General features: G+C 38.2%; 1 protein-coding gene across 10 annotated transcripts in view; it reads right to left on the reverse strand.

The window, feature by feature from the left end:
• LOC102219363 (discs large homolog 1-like protein) overlaps positions 1-12,555 on the reverse strand; it is a 132,398-nt gene that overhangs the window by 18,480 nt on the left and 101,363 nt on the right. For 9 of the 10 annotated variants that reach the window (XM_023339928.1, XM_023339927.1, XM_023339929.1 and 6 more), the window contains one exon: positions 1,998-2,112. In XM_023339928.1, the coding sequence (XP_023195696.1) occupies positions 1,998-2,112 (115 nt within the window). Of the gene's footprint in view, positions 1-1,997; positions 2,113-6,286; positions 6,577-12,555 lie in introns of those variants that run through there. The other variant, XM_023339935.1, reaches the window with a different exon arrangement.

Raw genomic sequence — 12,555 nt, forward strand, 5'->3', positions numbered from 1 at the left:
GTTCTCTTTCACACTGCACTGAGTCAAACTATCCAAACCCTTTGAAAGACCTGTTCACCTCCTGGCCTGTGGGGGCGCTGCGCCAAGAACCACTGAAGGAAACGACACAAAGACATCAGAAGAAGACACTCAGCTCAGCTTTCTTCTTCAGGAAATGTAAAAAGGTATGGCGTGGCTTCAGATTTTAACTCAGAGGACTTCTCTTTTGTCTAAAAAATAAAACACAAGACATTTCCTCTGCCAACTCTAGCTTAGTGAGTTTGTTTTGGTTCTATTTACCCAGAATGCACTGAGCTGTAGTCCACTTCCTGCTTTTGGAGCGATCTCTGGTTTCATTCGAATTGCACCAGAGTTCACTTCAACCAAACCCAGACCGAGGTTTGTAGAACGACGAGTTTGGTCCGAATCAGAGTTTGATTATGCATTCACACCTACTGAATTAGTTCAATTAAAGCGGGCTAAACAGGGCTTGTCTGAATGCAGCCCAAGTTAAAATCTCATTTAATTAAAGACTTTTTCTAGATAGCTCATAAAGTACGACATTACATTTCATAAAGCCTGTCTGCTCGGTCATTTTAAAAGGATTCAAAATCAAAACGTCCTGCAGGAATCCATCCAGCAAACAACAATGCCCTTTTCAGTATACAGTGAAACTCAAAACCTTCAAACATACCTCAAACCCCAGTTGAGCTTCTACGCATCATGATTTGTTACAAATTCATTAAATCCTCGAGCCCTCGCAGGTTAGTATTGATTGTGAAGCATTTCTGCCAGGACTCTTCAAGTATTCTTTCTGAATACCATCTTTCTGAAGCCAAACACTGAAAAACGGCAGAACCGAAAGAGCTCAGGTATTGTCATACCTTGCACCAACCATCACCTCTTCCGCAGTGTCATAAACGGTTGCAGTGTCAGAGTATTGAGCCATGCAGTGTGTTTAAAATGGACCATAATGGTGTGAATTTAAAATGAGTTGGGGAAGCAGGGAGGAGAACAGAAGCAATTCATACACACACGCACACGCACACGCACACAAACACACACACACACACACACACACACACACACACACACACACACACACCTTTCACACAGAGGGCAGCTCCACACACAGGACATACAGTATGTCACTTTGTGTCAGTGACATTTCCACTGAGGCAACAGAAAAGGTTAACCTGTCTATTACACACAATGCACTAGTATTTGGTACAAATACCTGATGTGTTCAGACATACTGTACATACATGCATGGACACCTAACAGCAGCCCAGAGCATCAAACACCCCAAATCTGTCACACCCCAACAGCAGCAGCTGAACCAATCATTTCCTGTCTGACATTTTTCTAGTACTTTAAAACTGATTGGTTATTTTCAAACAAAAAGTCAAATTTCAGACTTTTTAAGACCTTTTCTATGCTAGCCTGAGTGATATTTAAGCTAATGAACGTCAGCCAGCACAATTGGTGATACATTTGCACTTACTCATGATGGAAGCAAAAACACTAGCTAGTTAGCTAGCTAGCTAGTGTATGTCAGCAGCTAGTTACATACAAGATAGAATAATCCTGCGACAACATTTAAGACCTGTGATCGGCTGTGTTTACAAACAAATAATCCCTCCATGGCACAGTCAAGTGACTATGTTAACTTATGTTGTTATAAAAATGCTATATGACATAAAATAAATTTTACTTTGTAATTTAAGGCCTTGAAATTGGGCCTCCTTTACATGCCCCTGCAGAGCGGGCATGTAAAGGACGGATGTGGTGATTCAGAGAAGCCAGGCAAGGACAAGACAGACACAGAGACAGTAGACACACAATGCTGCGTTTTCCACTAAATCTAATGGAGATTTTATCAGAGATAACCCTTTTCTCAGGATTTCACGCTCACAGACGAGCAGACAGCTGAGATTAGATTTTTCAGTGGTCTTTTCAGTGAGAAGGACACAGGAGAATCAGTCGTCTCTGGGTTTTGTGCGTTGGCTTTGCAGTACCTGATGTAAAGTGTGCGTTTCTGTGTGGAGCGGAGAGACGTGGAGCTGGAGCTGACGCTGCTGGTCATCATTTGTTCCCTCAGGTCATGGATCTTAGCCTCGAATCGACTGTACTCTAAAAACAGAGAGAAACAGTGTTAACTCCAGAGAAATCTTTTTCTTTTTGCAAAATTTTTTTAAAGAGTAATTATCCAAGTGGGATCTGGTTTAGGGCATTTTCTTTTAAATAAAATACCTGCTGCTCCAGATTGGAAGCAGCGATTTTGTGCACTTCAATCATTTTTGTTGAGAAGATGAAAGAGAAGAGCACAGCGTGACAAAAAAAAGAAAGAAAAGAGCCGAAAGGGGGGCGGAGGATCATTCCCAGTGATAATCACATTTCCACAAATGACTTCAGTGCAACAAGAAGTACTTTAAAATTCATTAGAATCGCAAGAAGTCTTGTGAAGCACAAATGACGCCTTAATGTGCACAATCGGAGCTTTTACAAGTACAATCAAGCAACACTGTAATAACACAACATTTTATGAAGTACTTGTGTCTAAGTTCTGGTGCAAAGGTCTTATTACACTTGAAATAAAACAAAACTAAAATATAAGTACTTCGGCAAGACAAAGGAGCTTGTTTTAAGTCAGGTTATTTTAGTTAAGACATTTTTTTCATGTTATAAGTGAAATAATTTGCCAATGAAACAAAAACTTTCACCATAACATATAATTCATGTTTCAGAAATCCCTTTTTATTGGTTTTATCTAATATTCTGTATTAGATGAACTGAGATTTGGGGGTTTTGTAAGTTATGAAAACAACAAATGGATCAAAACATGTTAAAATATAACACTCTACATCTGGTAGAGCTACATAACACATATATGAAAATTAATTGCTGATATAATCTAAACTTTTTGAAGATGTTCTATTTTATTGAGGTATTTTCTGATGAACATATTCTGTAGTTATAAGAAAATCCTGTTGCAGGTCTCACAATTTTGCTATGTTTACTATACATTAATCCTTTTTTCACTGCACAAACACACAATCTTACCACGTATTTCTTGTCTCGACACAAACATCTTGGTGCGCTTGAATTAAAACAAATTAGCTTAAAAGTAACTTATCAGCAAGATACAGAAGTTTGTTTTAGGTAAATAATTTCTTGATATTGATGAAAAAGTTGTACTTCCTCTGGCAGATTATTTTGCTGTTACCAAGCAACCCCAGCCATGCCCAGCCCGTTACCTAGCAACCCACTTCTAGTTCCACTGGCAGAATGTTTCAGTTATAACAACACATTTTCCCCGTTATTCCCATGTCTTATTGTAAGTAAATTTATCTGCCAGACTAACTACAACTTTTTCATCAAGATTAAGGAAGTATTTTCTTAAAACTGAAAAGTTACTTGTAAGTTAGTGTTATAAGACAATTACACTGGAAACTAGACCAGAAAAACTTTGTAAGATTTTGTGTTTTTGCAGTGTTGATCTCTCAATCTTAAGTTTATTAGCTCTGATTAGGCATTATCCGCTCAGATTGGTTAACGGAGTTCGTAGAAAGCTAAAAAGAGACTTTCTGAAATAACATGGCACTTCTGAGACATGGGGAGTTTAAAACAAAATCATAACTTCTCCCTTCGACATGCCAACCACTAATAAAATCTGCATTATGAAGAAATATAGACTCCAAAGTTCACCAAATAAAACCTCTAAAACTCATTAACTTCGTCCACACGTGTGATTCACATGAAGATCTGATTTTATGACTTCATAAATGGCTGTGTGGAAAATACGTGAGTCGTAACTGAAGGGTCCAGTTAAAACCTGAGTGATGATGTCACAGAGTGATGTTCAGTGTCAGCGTAACGAAGCGTCGCTGCTGCAGAAACTCATTAAGCTTTTATTAGTCCTTTGGCTGAAATGCTAAAGGACAGCAGCTGAAGTCGAATCGAACATTTGGGAAGGGATTTCCTGTAAATGTCAGACTTGTTCTTTTATTCTTGGTTGGGATAATTAAACATTTCAGCGCTAAAATAGTTTCACAAAGCAGCAAATGTATTCATTAGGTATCAGGATACTAAAACCAATATTTTTCTCATCTCCCCTCCAACTTTCAGGTTGGAGGAAAGATGAGGAAAAAAATGGAATCCTGACATTTTTAAATAACACATTTATTTATTGTTTTAAATAAATATCTGGGTTTTTCTAATCATTAATATAAAATATAAGTTAAAATAAATGATTGCAATGAAAAAACAGAAAATCTTACCAAGTATTTTTAGTCTAGTCTCGATTGCAAACATCTTAAGACAAAATTAACTTTTGCCAAATCTTTTCAGCAATATATAGGAGCTTGTTTTAAGTCAATAATTATTTAATATTGATGAAAAAGTACTAATTTCATTGGCAGATTATTTGTTACAAGTTTACAAAGGGAACTAAAACTTTTTCACCAATATTAAGGAATTATTTACTTAAAACAAGCTCCTATATCTTGCTGAAAAGCTACTTTTAGTTAGCATAGCCACCAATGGCGACAGATAAATGGTTTTTCTGATTGGCAAATTGTTTCTCTGCCATTAGCACATTTAGCATAGCGTTCACAAGGTTGATTGACAGCGATAGGACCCGCCTCCTGGCTCTGATCGGTTGTTTTCCGATAGGAGCGGTAAGTTTTTTTAGACGGCCATTGCAGCTCAGGGAGGAGTGGAGGAGATTGATCTTTTCACATTTTATCTGTCTCATATTATACTGTGACAACATGGTGGCAGTTAAAACAAATATGTAAAAAACATATTTTTTTTATAAAATTACAAACTGTAGCTTTAAAGCAGATTACAATCAGTTTTTTAAAAGTATGAATTTGCATTTACAAACTATGATAAAACATTTATTATTGTGTAAAATCTTAAAAAGCCAGACACAATAGGAGAGTATTTCAATACAACTCCTTCAGTTTGTTTTCCAAACTAACGTGTTAAATTGCAGAAGAGCAACTGGTTGGCCAATCAGCGCAAAGTGCAATCCTTCCAGCGTTTCAGCGTCCTTCTGCTGTGTGCAGCAAAAACACTCAAGTTCCTGACCCAATTTTTCTAGTGGCAATAAAAATGTCATTGTGCCTCTTCAATTATGAATGCACATCAATTATGGAAATGCTCTAGGTAGAAGGGCTAATTACATAAAATGTGCTTAGATATTGTGGGATGATTGCTGTTTTGATGGATTCTAACTAGTGGACTCTCTAGTGAGTGGACAGACATATTTAAATAAAAGCTGCAGCACAAAAAAACAGAAATGTGTCATAAATCCATGCTGACTATCTCCCACTCAGCTCCAGCAGCAGTAATAAACCCAAACAGCCCCCCCACTGAAGGATGTCCTTGTGTGAGTGTCTGACCCAGTACTGTGGACGACACAATCTAATTAACCCGGAGTAATTCAATCACACTCAAGGTACAGGCGGTCATGCATTTGCACACGCTAGCTGGACCAATCTGGATGCTGAAATATCTCTGATTCTGTCAAAGATATTTCAGCTCAGTTTCATTTGCATCTCAAATAAAGAGGAATTTCATTTTTAATTTCATGTAATGCAACCAACTAGCCAATGCAAAACAGAGTTAAAGTCAAATTAGATGTAATTTATACCAAGAGGTATTCATATGCTTTAGTGCTGCGTTTGTTATTTTCTGCTAAGATAGTGACAAATAAAAAAAAGAGAAAAATTTGCTTCCATTTGCTCTTTAAAAAGAACAGGAAAAACAAAATGACCTTCTGCAGAAACATTTTCTCTTTTTCTCTCTCAAACTGTTTGCCTTTTCAGTGCAAACCCCAGTCTGACATTTTCAGAGATTTATACCATCATTTTCTGTAATCCAGCTCAAAATTGAGGAATTTTATATTTCAGCATAAATCTGCACGTTAAAGAACAAAACCAGCAGGTTGGAAGTTTTAAATCTGCAAAAAGAAGCAGGAAGGATGAAAAATGAGTGCAGTTTTGATTGAGAGCAGCTAAACCGTTTCTGATAGACTTATGAAAAAGTTATGGAGAGGAAAACTGTTCCAATTTTTTTATCCGAGGCTGCAGATGAAATTTTATTACTCCTGACTCCTTAGAAAGACAAAAGGCAACAAAAAAGAAAAACGAGAGAAGAATTTGAAGCAGTAGATTTAGCATTTTCTAGCAAAAAGTTCAGTCAGTCATCACTTTTTCAAGTAGAAAAAGTCTCATCCATACTAGAGGCAAGACATCAAACTGTCAAGCAATCGTTTTGTCGCCGTGTCGGCTGTACTCACACACGGCCGGCGTCCACAACGTGATGCAGGCACGGCGGCTTTCAGATCAGAGTCTGACTGCGCGACAGAGAGAGACGTTTGATTCTCACATTCCAGGGATGTGCAGGAGCAGAAAGAGAAGAGCGGAGATGCTGGGGAAAGCCAGCGAGAGCAGCAATGTGTGTGGGAGGGGTCGGGGGAGATGCGGTGTGTGTGTGTGAAGAGAGGAAATTAGAAAAAAAAAAAAATGTAAAAATGAATTAGTGTGCATTAGAACGAGTCCAGAGCTGCTCAGATGCCAGAAACAACAGATGCTAACTCCCTATTCTTACCCCACTCCTCGCTCACTAGCGTGTTCGTTTTGCTCCTCCCCCTCTCTTGCTGTAGGGCGGAGACACACACACACACACACACACACCCACGCACACACGCGCACGCACGCACGCACGCACACACACACACACGCACACACACACACACACACACGCCTACTGACTGACAGACACGCACAGTGTTTCCTCAGGTCACTCATGCAGGAAGCTGAGTCGGTGCCAGGCTCTCCTGCCCTACTTTGGCCTGGGGAGTCGCTTCAGCACCGCGACACACAAAAAGCCCCGAACAAGCAATTTGAATACTGATTCCAGGGACTGAAATATTCCAAACAGACACAATTTTCATTTTCTGCCCCTTAGCTTTCAATTTAGTCTCACACAATCCACAATTAAGTTCTTCTGTCAACAAACAGCAGCGTTATCGGGTTAAGAGCAACTGAAAACGATGTAATGGAGAGAAAGAGAGTGATAGAGAAGAAGGGAAAGAAGTGAGGAGGAGGAGGATGAAGAGAGAAAGAGAAGGGGGAGGGGGTGATGACAGAGACAAATGGCTCTGGGGCTCATGTTCCCTGCTTCCTACATCTACCTTTCCTCTCCTGGTTCCCAGGAGGAGCTTTGTTTCTCCACCGAACATCTGCCGTTTTCTGCATTGCATGCATCGGGCGGGAAACCTCTGGAGACGGGCAGATCGCGCCTCCAGGGCTGTGAGCATTGCACCAACATTTCCCCTCCAGATACTGTATCTCTCTCTGCTCTCTGTTGATTGTTTAAACATCTCTGGATCATAACCGAAAACCTGCCTAAGGGAAATATTTGAGAACAGACTGTGGCAATGATTAGTGTCTCTGTTTAAACTGAACAATCTAATTATCGGTAGTTCTCCTTATTTAAAAAAAAAATATCTGCAAACTCATTGCCTCAAAATCTTTTGATTTTCATTAAGCTACCATATTTTCTGCACTATGGGGTGCACTGGATAATAAGGCAAACAGTTAATGAATGATCTATTTTCGCTATTTTTTCACTGGACTGTAAGGCGCATGAAGCAAAACAAAACAGTCAGATAAGTCAGTCAGTCAGTTAAAGCACAGTAAATATTACTCCGGTAGCCGTAATGTAACTAAAACATGCTGACAGAGCGCCACACAAAATCACTTCGAGGTCAGAAAGCACAACCAGATTTAACCCATATTAACTCACTAAAAAGCGCCGTTTTACTCCAGAACAATATATAAAGCGATCCGGATATATCTGGTGCACCGTCATTTTTTGATCAAATTAAAGGCTTTTAAATGAGCCTCGTAGTCCGGAAAATACGGTACCTCATAGTCGGGTAGACTCAGTTCAATTGGGGACCAAATTGGAACATTTGTAACATTTTCAGCTTTCACACTGAACTGTGTCAAATCAGCCAAACTGACTGAACAACCTGTTCCCCTCCTCACCTGTGGGGGCGCTGCACCAAGAACCACAGAAGGAAATGACACAAAAACCTCAGAAGACGACACAGGGAGCAACTTCCTTCTTCACAAAATATAAACAATAAAGGAGTGGCGTCAGATTTTAGCGGTTGTAAGATCTTAGAATATAAGAAAATGTACGTACACATCTGATTTAAAGACGTAAGTAATAATAATTAATTAAAATAATTTAATTATAAATAAATCTGACATATATTTCTCATTATTATGGCATTAATCAAATAGGAATAATTTTAGCAATTCTAACTGACCTATACTTTTCAATTAATTAATGCTGCAATATATCATACTTTGATTTTTTTGTCAAAAACATTTAATAAAAAGTTCAATTTTACTTTCTTGTTTTTAAAAAAACACACAAAATCTCCTTTTAAGTCAGTCCTATGAAACATACATCGGGGTCCAGGTTCTAAAAATAACAGTGCTGGCACTGAGGCTCATCAATAATTAAAGAGTAGAGCGTTCCATGCAGGTATTGATTAGAATGATCAAGTTGCAAAAGAGATAAGAAAAGAAAACAGAGACTAAATCTCATCTCTATATGCTGGAATCAAGTTGCAGAGTCAAAACGGTGATTTGCATCACACAGCAAATCTCAAATCAGTCATCTACCCACTGCAACGGATGCCTGAAATCCCTGAGATCACATTTGTGTGGGCGGTGAGTCAGACCATTACCGCAGACGGCAGAAGAACTGGGAAGAGGAAGAGGAGCTGACAGGTGGAGAAGACGAACACATTCAAGAGACGAGCAAGAGGAGACAGGAGAGCGAGTATTTAGTCAACAGTTTTTCTACAATTTTACATTTAAAAGCCAAACAGAGAGAAGCTGCTAATCCGCCAAATAACAACAAACGCACAGTGCACACATGCAAAGTGTAATAAGTAGGCTAACAGGAGTGAAGATAATCCCCTCTGCATCACCTCAGTATTACTGCTGACAGAAACCGCCTCTGTGTGTGTGTGTGTGTGTGTGTGTGTGTGTGTGTGTGTGTGCGTGTGTGTGTGTGTGTGTGTGTTGACAGCAGTGTGTAATCCCACCGAATAAAAACTTCTGCACAACAAACCAACATCAGGAAACTTACTAATGTGGGAGAATATGAAACCCAAAGGTCAGCCCTTTCTGGAACATTTAGTGCTTATTTTCTTGTGTTCAACACGAACAGCGATGGTACCAGAAACCCGAGGAAGCGGAAACGAGACGGGAACAGGAGGTCTTCAAAAGACAAAAAAGCTGAGGAATTTCAATCAGTTACATTCTCCTCTCTCCATCCATATCTGTCATATGTGTTGGATGTTATTGGTGTATAAAGACTTTGTGTTTAAAAAATTCAGTGAAGAGAAAAGAAAATATCCATGGTGCTGTCCATGGTGCTGAAGCAGTAATGTTGGACCTACAATGTTATATGTGGGACTTTTTCATGCTTGAAGTGAGTCCTAATTAAGACAACAAACGTATCACAATAAAAGAGTTTAAAATCAGTCGATAGATAATTATTGATTTAAACTGGTGATCTTATTCAGCCATGAAACACCTCGAAAACTAAAATGAAACATACATCTTTAAGCATAAAAGTGTCACAGACACCATATAACACTATGTTTGTTTTTCTTTCTTAGTATTGCAGCATAAGTAAACTGCATACATAGTTCTCTAAATGTTAGCGTGTTCACCAGTTAAACCAGTTGCAGATTTTGAAGGAATCCTCCACGCTGCTCTCTGAGTGAACCAGAGACCTGCAAACTTCTAGGCAACCAAGGATAATAATCAAACAACTAAAGCGCCCGTTGCAGCCCGTATGAGACTTTTTCATGACAGTCTGAACAACACAGGTAAGAATTTTTTCGAATGCGACCCATCCCCCGTGTATATCCGATTCAATCTTTTCAAATGTGACCTGAATCTGAATGTCACTGATACTCGACAAACGTCACTGTTCTGCGACTTGATACGCGCAAGCAGGAAGGAAAACACCAACCATGGCGGACTGTAAAGGATTGAGTTGTTAATGTGCTCTGGTTGGATAACAACTTCTCAAAATCATAAGATATGCTCCACCATTAGCATCCATGTTTACTTCCAGAAACACTGAGCACTTCTTCTTCTTCTTTTTTATGGCAGTTGGTTGGCAAAACACTGAGAACGCTCTCTAGTGTGACGTTATTGCGCCCTCTACTGAGCATGCAGGACACTTTCAGGTCGTTTACAGTTCACATACAAGTGTGAATGAACAAGCAAAAAAAAATTCAGACTTCAAAAAAAGAAATTAAGATTCTGCAGACCTTAACTGAACGTTAAGGTCTGCAGTGTGAAGGTAGTCATAGTAGAGAGTAGGGCTGGGCGACATGGATTTAAAATGTTATCACAATATTTTGTGGAACTATTGTTGCATTTCAAGGTAGAATATTTTTATTTTTGTATTTATAAAAGGAATTTCTTATTTGTATATTTTGTATTTCTAAAAGAAAAAATCCACTTAAATGGTCAAATGAGAAATCTGCAGAATAAGCCAATATTTTTTAAATCTGATTAACTGTCATAATAATAAATGACTAAAATAATCATCAGTTCAATTCTAATGTTGGCGTTATTTTTTTAATATGTATATTACATTTAGACAAACTTTGAAACACAAGTGTTTCAAAGTTTGTTTCGGCACCATCAGTATCGGCTAATATTGGTCATTTTTTAACATATCGCTATCGGTCCGATAAATAAAACTGGGCCGATATGAACAACCGATATTTATTTTTATCTGTTTATCTGGATGTTTTTCCCCCCAACGTGTAAAAATGGTAATGAACTATATATAATATTGGTAAATATTGGTTATTGGCCGTAACAGAAATACTGTATTAGATATTGGCCCAAATTTTCTTATCAGTGCGTCTATAGTATTTATACTTGCTTGTAGCTACAACAATCACATTCAGGATACTAACTTAGTATGAAATAATTTTACACACAAACACAAATCTACATCTGATGCTGAAATCAGCTATTTTTCACTCCCTGTAACTTTCTACATCATATCAATCTATCTGTACACACACACACCACATTTAGCTGTGTTGTGCTTTTCTGTGTTTGGCTGCAGCTCCATATTTAATACCAGTAACAGGAGGAGACCTGCACACACAGACACTTTTCCTCTCCTGCTGCTGGAGGTTGTTATGAGCTCCTGTCTTTTTGGCAAGAGCTGCGTGTGAAACAGAGGGAGAGCGGCACGCCGCCGCCATGGGAATGGGACAAACATGGACCTCAGATGAGCACGCGCCAGCGAGGAGCTGAACCAAAACGCAGCGTGGCCAGAAGGTTTGATGCAGAGTTCACTGGACAGTCACAAGGAAAGTCTGTAGGAGTGTCACGACGCAGACACACACACACACACTCCTCTGCTTCATCAACATTAGCTTTAGAGAATCGCTGTGTAAGAGGGAGCGAGATGAAAGCAGAAAATTCACTTTGAGAATTGGCTAGTTTGATATTACAAGGACTCCACTGCAGTTATTTAGTATTTACAACTTTAATTTTAATAATCTGCAACAAATGAGTTTATTTTAAAAGTCATGTCAGTTTTCAACATGCATTTGTCACTTGGTGCTGAGATGTTTAAGATTATTTCGTCAAAATCTCATCAGGTTTAGGTCCAGGACCACAGTCACAGTCTGACATGGTTTCTCTGACTTTAAATGACTCACATTTAGCAGATTTTAAACAGAAAATAAGCATGTTTTCTCCCAGCGATCAGCAGCAAAACCATCTGTTCAGACAACTGTTCAAATCTCTATTTTTATACTGCAGCTATATAAGATTATATTTATCACGCACTCACTGATTAAACTGGAAAATAATCTGCAGTTGTGGATATTACAAAATATTTTTGTCAAATTCTAACAAATTATTAGAGAAATTGATTAATTTACCCCTAACTCGACCAGATCAGTTTTAACGGTCAGAAAACTAATCAAACTGAAGCTAGCTTAACTAAGGCATAAAAATCAAAGTAAACGACATAAATTAAATAAACAATATGGTACATTTCCCTTCTTGGTTTCAAATTAAAGCAATAAGATTACATTATATGTTTTTGCTTTAATTTTTTGGCAATAAATACCTTCATGCCATGAAACTGAACAAGTTTTAGGCAAAGTTATCAAGCTGTGACTGTGAGTCTCAAACCAGTCACTTATAAGTTGGAAAAATCTGTTGTTTATTTGAAATATTTATTGTAGAAAAAAGCTTAAATTGTGATTATGACACACTTCTGTTAAAATGTGTGCAGACATTTCTGTACTGCCACCTGAAGGATTTTATTTTATTTGTAGATTTCCAGCAATGCAGAGAGAATTTTATATCCTACTCATGTTTTCTTTTAAATTTACGTTTTGTTTGGCAGCAAACCATGTTAAGTTAGTTCAACCTACAATCTATCCAGATAAATATTCTCATATTTAGTAATCTATAGTACTAAATC

This window comes from Xiphophorus maculatus, chromosome 9 (assembly GCF_002775205.1).
Source record: "Xiphophorus maculatus strain JP 163 A chromosome 9, X_maculatus-5.0-male, whole genome shotgun sequence".
Classification (NCBI taxonomy): Eukaryota; Metazoa; Chordata; class Actinopteri; order Cyprinodontiformes; family Poeciliidae; genus Xiphophorus; species Xiphophorus maculatus.